Below are 10,238 nucleotides of genomic sequence, written 5' to 3' on the forward strand. Positions count from 1 at the left end.
AACTGTCCCGTACCACCTTACATCGTGTACTAAGTTACAGCCCTAATACAGAACCTAATTATAAAATTGATTACTTAAGAAATTTGAATACCAACAGATTATTTGGCAGTCTATGGGAAATTTGACATCTTGAAATTCAAATCCTTTACTCCAATCTTTAGTATGATTTCAGTTACTTTATGTTCTTTGTTATGCAAGTCTGTTTTTTTTTCTTTGGTGGGGGAGGGGTTATTATTATGCGTATTTATACATACATGAAAAAGTTGTTATTTGATTGCACAATGTTTAAATTTCCAAATTAATACCACCGAAAAGAAAAGTGTCATGAATCATCAGTATCCTGAAGCTGCTCCCTTTTCCTCAATAACAGCAGGTACTACTTTAAATCATGGTCAATGTATTAAGGGGTCAAACGCTCCCAAAATTATTTTATCCCATCAATAAGTTCTTTTTGTGTTCTTGGTTACTTTTTCCTCCCTTTAAAATGATTTAATACACACACTCTCAATTGGATTAAGGTCTGGACTTCCAAAAAGGATGGGCCAGTGGTTATTTTGCATTAACAATTTTGTTGAGCGACTGCCATGCTTTGTGCCGTTATCATAAAAGAAATAAAAAAAAAATACATAACTTAGCAAGTTTAAATCACAAAAAAAATCTTAATTTAAACCACATATAAATATATGTATATATATAAAGTAATACCTTGAATTAGGACAGTGCATTTAGTTTACATTTTAAAGAATGAACTGCAACTGTACTCTCTGTGATGTGCCAAAATTGAAATACATATTTCTCAAATTTCCTTGTATTGGTCGGCTGACTAATTCAAATTTGGAATCTATGTCTATCAATTGGTCATCATTAATATATACAGATTTTAACAACTCTTTCAAATTTGCAAGCACGTTGGTATAAATGCTATTACACTAATACATGTACAGTCAAATGTGTCTTGAGAGACCTCATTACTTAGTCACGTGAACAAATGGTTATTATATGGGTTAGTTTTATGTTCAATGCTTTTACTTCTTTTCAAGTAAAGTAATACCAACTTCCCCCTTTTCCCATTATCAACACTAGTTTGTAGGCCTTCCAAATTTCATACATGTAATTTGTATATTGGTAAATGTTGAATTATACATTAGCAGTGTTTCCTTCACTTAAGACTCTAAAAAAATAATACCTGCATGAAACGATGTTCATTAGGATATGTTGTGTACAGGAAAGGCAGAAGAGTGTCATTTAAAATACCATGATAACTATCCATTGTAGTAATATGATTATGGCAACTGTCCGAAAAAAACCTGCTCACATAAGTACAGATGGCCAGAATTCCAAGAAGACTTGTGAGTCTACGTTGGCGCAGGCATAAAAAAAATGAAAAAAAATGATCAATTTTGTACCATATGCTAGATTGTTTGTGAAAAGAAACTTTAGTTTTTAAATTTATTTGACATATCATTGGTCAACAAGAACTATCTGAAAAAATCTAAAATAGTAATGTTGTTGTACAACATGAAGTTTATAACAAAAATGTTGATTGGTAGCATTCTATTACTATGTGTAGAATTTCAGTCCAGAAGGGGACAAAACACCTGCCGGGGCAAAAAAATTCGATGTACGTAAACATTGTAAACATTATTGTTTTGGACAAAAAAGTTGTTTTGACATACAACAAAAGTGTCTAGATAAAATTTACCCATTACTTACAACTATACCCCTATTTTAGCACATTTTTTGTCTGGTTTGTCCCACATTTCCTTCCCTTTTAAGTTCTCTAATGAGAAATTGATACTTATTGAATATGTATACCATTTAAAAGATAAATTAAATATTTTCAGAGAGAAATATGGTCTATTAGTGAATAATCTATCTCCAGTGTGATTGCTACTCTCTAAAACTGGAAATGAATCATTACTATTATAGTGTTTATTTTCTTCAATAACAGCAGTATATGTAGCGTATGTAAGAGTAATCAAGGGAACCAAGGTTATAGCAGTAATTAAAAGAATGTAATCCAGGGACAAAGACCCGACATGGAAACAGACATATTCAACAAAGAACATACAGTAACTAAAATCATAAATACAAAGTAACAAAAGCAAATGAGTAACTCGGACTCCACTAATAAGACAGTAATCAGGGGAACCTAGTTTCTAGCGGGAAATTGATGTAATTCAGTAGAAAACAGACACAAATAAGAAATTTGGAAAACTACATAAACCAAAACAGCTTTCAAATAACGACGTATTTGAAAGAGTAATCAAGGGAATCATCAGACTTCAATCTTGTACCAACAAATACCTGTTCCAGAAGTTTAATTGTATGAAGTCTGCGTAGTTACGGTAAGCTCTGGCAATGTTTGGGTAGTGATATGAAAACTTTACAGTGCCTGTTTGGAATAAACTTCCCATTTTATTGGAATTGGTCAATCGAAAAAAAAAAATGTTTAACCTTAATTTTTCCATAAGCAACGTACCTATCATAAATCTATGATTGTCACAGCAATTGAAAGAGAAAATGTTTTGTTTATTTGTAGAATCTTCCCGTTCATACGATTTCGAAACATACGTCATTTTTGGAAATTTAGACTGACATAATTTTGTCACAGACACTTGCGTGATTTTAATATTACTATATTGAACATATTGAACAATAAAAACAAGACCATTTTTTAAGCTGAAAACGTTGATTCCCTTTCAATTGTCTGACATATATGATAAGTGTGGCAAACACGAACCGGATTCTAATATTGCCATCTTTGACAGCCACACATATGATGATCATTGTGTCAATTTTTACATTTCAAACAATTATTTTGGACCATTAAGGAAATTTCAAGTGTTTACACTTTTTCAAATATCTCATTTTGAAGACCTTGTATTGATATATGAGTGTCTCAACAACCAACCGGATACTACTTTATCATTTTTTATATTTTAGGGAAAAAAGTTGGAGTTAAATCTTTTTGCACTCATACCATTTGCAGAAACATGTCATTTTTTAAAAAAATGACTGAAATAAATGTGGCACAGCCCTACATACGATGCTCAATTTGACAATTTTTACATCCTTAACAATTATTATAGACCATTAAGGAAGTTTCAGCAAGGGTTCACATTTATTCAATTTACAAAAACGTCTCATTTTTAAGATGCTTTACTGAAATATATGTATCACAGCCATCAACATAATACTTCTATTGACAATTTTAATGTTTTATACAATAGTTTTTGACTGTTAGGTATATAAAAAGTGTTTACATATATACACTTTGCAAAAATATGTCATTTTGAAGATTTTTGATATTCATATAGCAATTTGTTTTTATATCTAAACAACAATAATGAACCATTATTGAAATTTGAACTGTTCGCACTCATACAATTTGAAAAAATATGTCAGTTTTGGGAAAATGAACTGAAATAAATGTATCAAAGTCACATATATGATGCTTTTTTAACAATTGTTTACATCTTAAATAATAATATTAGACCATTAAGGAAATATCTAGTGTTTGCAATCATTTAATTTGCAAAAAATCTTACTTTTAAGAACTTGGTGTGAAATATAAGTATCACAGCCATCAACATAATACTTATATAAACAATTTTAACATTTTGTACAATAGTTTTAGACTGACAGGTATATAAAAACGTGTTTGTACACATACATCTACCAAAAATATGTCATTTTCAAGATTTTGGATTTAAATATGAGAGTCGCAACCACCATTCAGATACACATATTGCCATTTTTATATTTAAAACAATAATATTTGACCATTATTGAATATAAAACTTTTCACACTCATACAATTTCCAAAAAATGTCAGTTTTTGAGAAAATGAACTGAAATACATGTTTCGCAGCCACACATATGATGCTTATTTTGACATTTTTTTAAATTCTTCATAATTGTTTTAGACCGTTTAGGAAATTTCAAGTGTTCCCACTCATTAAATTTGCAAAAAATAACATTTTAAAGAATTTGGTCTGAAATATATGTATCACAGTCATCATTATAATACTTATTTTAACATTTTATAAAATAGTTTTAGACTGATAGGTATATAAAAAATGTTTGTACACATACGTCTAGCAAAAATATGTCATTTTTAAGATTTTGGATTGAAATATGAGTGTTGCAACAACCAACTTGACTCATATATTGCCATTTTTTAAATTTTCTAATACTATTTAACCAATATTGAAATTAAAACTGTTCGCACTCAAACAATTTGCAGAAATATGTCAGTTTTGAGGAATTTGACTAAAATAAATATGTTGCAGCCACATATATGATGCTTATTTTGACAATTTTTACATTTTAAAAAATAATTTAAGACCATTATGGAAGTTTCTAGTGTTTGCACCCATTTAATTTACAAAAACATCTCATTTTTTAGGAATTTGGTCTGAAATATATGCATCATAGCCATCAACATTATACTTATATTGACAATTTTAACATTCCATACAATAGGTTTAGACTGTTAGGTATATACAAATAGATTGCATACATAGACTTTGCAAAACTTTCATTTTGAAAAGTTTGAATTGAAAAATGAGTGTCGCCACCCCTAACCAGTTTACTAATATTGCCTTTTAATATACATTTTAAACAATAATAATTTACCATTATTGAAATCAAAACTGTTCACACTCACACAAATTGCAGAAAGATGTCATTTTTGAGAAAATTACCGAAATAAATGGGGAATTGGGTATGGGGTAATGGGGGATGAGGCAATGCAATCATGAATGCATTTTTGAACGCAAGTATAGTTGATGCTGCAGAAATAGTTCCATATTTAATTTTATCAAATGTAACTTGAAAAATGATAAACACTTGTATTGACCTTAGTACGATCTGCCTCATTTTGTTTCAAGCATATGCGAAAGCAAGTATCATTATACTTATTTTTCAAAATTTTGTGGATCGCCGATTTTTGGATTTTTGTTTTATTTTGTAATTCAACAACAGTTTTTTTTAATAATGTTTAGAATAGCATAAACTTGTAAAAAGTAGCTCTGACAGGGTAGGTTGTATGTCTTTCCTTCAAATCCCTCTTTGAAGTTCCTCATTCAAGTTTTTGCTACTATGTGAAATGTATGTTTGATTTTAGTTACTTTATGTTCTTTGTTGTGTATGTCTGTTTCCTATGTCTGGTCTTTGGCCCTGGATTACATTTTTTTTTGATCACCGTTATAACCTTGGTTCCCTTGATTATTCCTTTTTCCTTCAAGGCAATTATTTTGTCAAAGCAATGTGTGATGATTTTGTAATATATATGTTTAATTCTGGTTCTATGCATACACTTGTTTGTTAACCCTGCTTTTTGCCTTACATTCATGAGTCAATTTATTCATTTATTCCTGTTTTGTTTTGTTTTTTTTTTGTTTTGTTACAAAGCAAAATATAAAAGAAAACAAAACAAAATTCATAAATATTATACTGTATACGAAAAATACTATCAAAATGTACGTGCAAGGGCTTACAAACACAAAAGATTAACAAGTTAACTCACTACATCTTTTGTTTTAAAGTATGACAAGTATTACGTCTATACCTGCATAGATTGTAAGTGTAAGTTTTTTGTTATAAAGTGACGAATGGTTGTCCTAATGCTAAATTTCTGTGAATGAGTAAATTGTAAAGAAAACAATAGTCACTGTAAATCTGTATCAAAACATTATAAATATTGTGCCAACAATCATTCTAATCTTGAAATAAGCACTTTAAATATATAACTTATATCCGTATGATCGCATGTTTGTTTCAAGGATATCATCATGGTTAATTTTACTTGTTTTTGTATTATATACTTTTAAAGGATTATCAAAACGAGTTGATATACACATCAAACGCAGCTACAGGTATGATGAACTCCAAATCTGTACAATATTTTTTTCGACTTTATTTCTTTACCTAAACTTTAAATTGCTTTCTTAGTGTGCCAATTCAATAAAGTGTGTCTTTTAAACAATACCTGTATCAAGAGAAGCCATTTAATACACAACTTGTTTTTACCATTCAGTACATCCATGCTTACCTCTGTCATTTTTACGATAAGTCATTATAGAAATAGTAACGCAGTAGTTCATTTGTTTAAAAAAATAAATTGTACCATCTTGCCACTGTGTTAGTTATTGCATAAAAGCCATGGAAATAATTTTTCATTGCATTTTTTAGAAAGAAGACAGAGTCCAGTGTATTAATTCGATTTATTGATGTAGATATGGTTCTTAAAAATCTATATTCAACACCAATAATTTATCTCCCGGTACTCTTTTCAGTTCTATGTTTATACTGGGTATATCAATGCCAAATTAATTGTTCTAGAAATGCAGTTAGCTTGAGATGTCTGGAAGATCACAGTTTAGACACGAAATGGGACAAACGTCCATTAGTGGTGATGGGAATATTAAGCAGTGGTGAATTTCGTGAAAGGAGGGATTCTCAAAGAAAAACATGGATAAAAACGATGCAAAAAATGGGAAAGAGTTTGCCGTTCCGCATCGTGTATAACTTTTTTCTAGATACAAACACGACCGAAAGTGAAGAAGAGAACCGATTTCATAAAGATATGTTGTATTTAAATGTACCAGAGCATGGAACTCGTAACAAGTATGGTAAAAAAGTGTACATCATATTGAAATACATATATGAAACCTATCCTGAAGCTGAACTTGGAATACGAATAGATGATGATGTATTTCTTTGCGTACCTCAAGTTTTTGAAAGGTTGAAAAAAGTGATGTCTGAAAATTTGTATTACGGATGGAAATGGCACAAAACTGGACCAATAGACGAAATGTTTGTTGTGCTTGGGAAAAATGTTATCAAATGGATAGCTCAGCAGGCTTTATGTCGGTCTTCAAAATGCAATCGCAAAACATTAAAGGGCACAGATTTAGGATCAACCTCACTCCAAAACTGGTTAAAAAGATTTAAAGATATTGATTTGAAAACAGAGAATGTCAAAATTAACCATATTAATATTCCACCCGATAGTAAAGATTGGATGAAATATGCTACCCCTAATTATTGCAAAGATCATATAGTATTTCACAAGGTTAAAATCACCACATTCATGAAGACCATGCACAAAAACAACGAAATATTAAAAGAAAACAGGTTAAGAGATGTATCTGTGTCTGGAAAGGTTTTTTCTGGAGAAAAAGTGAGAGTTTCTTCCGTTTACACAGACTTTGTTAATAATACATTAGCCCGTCAAATCGATACATTACACAGATGTTCATACTGGGCTGTCGTAACAACAATATTCAACCCATCAGAAGCGATCAAATATGTCTCAAGTTTGGAAGATTGGTGTCTTGTTATTGTGGCTGATATCAAAACACCTTCAGAAAAACATTTTTTTTCAAATTTAGGATCAGAAAAAAAACTTAATACTAAGTATCTTTCGGTTGATGAACAGTTGCATTTGTATCCTATGTTAGCGGAATCTATTCCTTTTAGCTCATTTGCACGAAAAAATATCGGTTATATGTTTGCAATACATAACAAGGCGAAATTGATATGGGATTTTGATGATGATAATTTCGGCATTATAAGCAAACAAGGATATCAAAGGATAAAAGATTATTTTAGCGCGTGTGAGGATAAACGTACATCTGTACCGATAAACCCATATCCCTATTTCAGTGTAACAAAAACCCGTGTTTGGCCAAGAGGATTTCCTTTAGATTTACTGAAAAATCCCAATATCCTTCCTAAGGCATGTGTGCAAATTGCTAAGCCAAACCTAGCGATAATTCAATCACTAGCTAACGGTGAGGCAGATGTTGACGCAATTTATCGTTTGACATTTAACCCATTTAACTTTACTGCTAAGCCTGATATTGACAAAATTTTTGTACTTCCTCAAAACACGTATGCTCCTTTCAATGCTCAAGCTACATTATGGTTTCCTAAAGCTTTTAAATACATGGCTTTGCCAATAAGTGTCACTGGAAGAGTAACTGATATATGGAGAAGCTATATTGCCGAATACTTTTTCAATAAAATTGAACTGAAAGTTGCTTTTTCCCCTCCCTACGTATTTCACAATAGAACTGTTCATAACATCATGGGGGATTTTCATGCAGAAACTCCTCTCTACGAACAGAGTGGTAAACTGGTAGAGTTGTTATCATCCAATGATTATAACGATATAGTGAGTCTGTACGATGATTTGTACCAAAGACTCTATATAGATGAAGATGATTTAGAGTTTATAAGAGCATGGGACAAAACCTTCAATTTTGTTTCAAAATAGAAATATGGATAAAATAAAAAGAAATGTAAAAAAATGTTAATTTACTGATAAATCATCGAAAAAGTCTGGCAAACATTTAACCAAAGTGTATACAGTACCATAATATTTTATATCATATGACAATAGATATCGTTGCAAAATAAAGAAACGTGAACGATCATCCTTGTAGTAATGCATACAAGAACGTGTTTCAGAATATGTTAAGTTCGATTTTTTTCTTTCAAGTATTGTCTGTCAGCAATCCTAATTTCGGGTATTTGATACATCGCATCTATCCCAAAGAACTTCAGATAAAGGATACTACAGACAGTGTGAAGTCAGCCTCGTATCTTGACCTACACTTAGAAATCGATGGTAAAGGAAAACTATTGACCAAACGTGATGACTTTTCATTCAGAATTGTCAACTTTCCTTTCATCTGTGGCAACATCCCTTCAGCGCCTGCATATGGAGTGTTCATATCACAACTCATACGTTATGCCAGAGCTTGCCGAAACTACGCAGACTTTTTGCATCGCGCTAGAACTCTAACAATTAGGGTTCTGGAACAGGGTTATGTTGCTACAAGATTGAAGTCATCACTACAGAAGTTTTATGGTCGTCATCATGAACTCGTGGATCGTTATGGTGTATCCATCTCCTCCATGAAAACTGATTTATTCAACGAGTCATAGTTTTCCGTTCCTCGTTTGTCTACCCCGGACATTGACTTTTTATGAGCAACTCGGCGGGTGTTTCTAGAACAGCAGAGGACGCTTACCCTACCAGTGCACCTGGTCCATGCTCCCAGTTTTTAATAGAATCCGAGTTGCTCACTTGCTTTTGTTATTTTTGTATGTATGATTTTAGTTCCTTTATGTTCTTTGTTGTGTATGTCTGTTTTCCATGTATAGTCTTTGTCCCTAGATTACATTCTTTTAATTACCGCTATAACTTTGGTTCCCTTGATTACTCTTTGATTACCGCTATAACCTTGGTTCCTTGATTACTCTTTGAACATGCCAACCCAGTATGGGATTTGTACCAACCACCTGGAAGAGTAATCAAGGGAACCAAGGCTATAGCGGTAATTAAATGAATGTAATCCAGGGAAAAGAATAAGTGCAAAGGAGCAAAGCGAGGGTCTTCAATAAGGATGCCAACAAATTACCGAACACTAATCAGATTCATAATCAAGTCAAATCCAATGGAGACTACAGAACAACTAATAGTGCCACCAAAATGATTGAAGACATTGAATGGCAAACTCTGCAGCAACGAAGAACCAACACCAAATTCGTGCTTATGTACTGCATAGTGTACATCTTGGTGGACATCCCTGCAGCACAATAAATTTTACCCAGCAAGCCTGAACACTAGAGGGAACACTATCCAATTAATCGTACATTTCTGCAAGACTGAAATATACAGATGTCCATTATTTCCATACAGCGTTAGACTATGTATTCAGCTGCCTAAATACATGCCCATGGCACAAGTAGTCTATATGTTAGGACGGTCCACCGTACACCTACTCCCCGATAGACACATTTATCAACCAAATTATGGTTTTAACCTTCCATTTACGAATACTTTTGTCGCCAAAAAAAAAACTGAAGCATTTTTGTATTTGTAACATCATGTAGCCATATGTGTCAGCTTTACGAAAGTATAGAGAAAGTTGCGGTTTATCTTAGAGTTAAATGGAACAAATGTACCCATACCCCCACCAAAATCGCTTCATAGACATATATTTCACTCAAAAACACTATAGGATTTATGTTTCAGTAAAATATGGCTTATTTGGTATTTTCTGTTTAGTATTATCACAATTAATACTTCTGAGCTGAGGTTCTTTTGAAAACTTGTGGTCAGAATTTATCAAAAGTACAAAAAAATGCATAATTTCGACTATTCTCATAATAAGTCATTGCTCAACTAAAACGTCTCAAATTTGATATAATTCGGTAAA

At 31.9% G+C, this 10,238-nt stretch overlaps 1 protein-coding gene across 3 annotated transcripts; it reads left to right on the forward strand.

Annotated features, from left to right (window-relative positions):
* The first annotated feature begins 4,894 nt into the window (after positions 1 to 4,894).
* LOC148599859 (uncharacterized) lies at positions 4,895 to 9,767 on the forward strand. 3 transcript variants are annotated; one of them, XM_088557986.1, is made up of 2 exons: positions 4,895 to 5,044; positions 6,199 to 9,767. In XM_088557986.1, the coding sequence occupies exon 2, from the start codon at positions 6,245 to 6,247 to the stop codon at positions 8,285 to 8,287; it is 2,043 nt and encodes a 680-aa protein (XP_088414112.1). In that variant the 5' UTR covers positions 4,895 to 5,044; positions 6,199 to 6,244; the 3' UTR covers positions 8,288 to 9,767. The 3 variants fall into 3 exon arrangements, with proteins under 3 accessions (XP_088414112.1, XP_088414113.1, XP_088414114.1); XM_088557987.1 differs by having other exon boundaries at positions 4,988 to 5,115; XM_088557988.1 differs by lacking the exon at positions 4,895 to 5,044 and adding an exon at positions 5,863 to 5,882.
* The last annotated feature ends 471 nt before the right edge of the window (positions 9,768 to 10,238 follow it).

The sequence above is a fragment of the Perna viridis genome, chromosome 13 (genome assembly GCF_037379345.1).
Source record: "Perna viridis isolate PV_CMFRI_1.1 ecotype Kerala chromosome 13, ASM3737934v1, whole genome shotgun sequence".
NCBI classification, from domain to species: domain Eukaryota; kingdom Metazoa; phylum Mollusca; class Bivalvia; order Mytilida; family Mytilidae; genus Perna; species Perna viridis.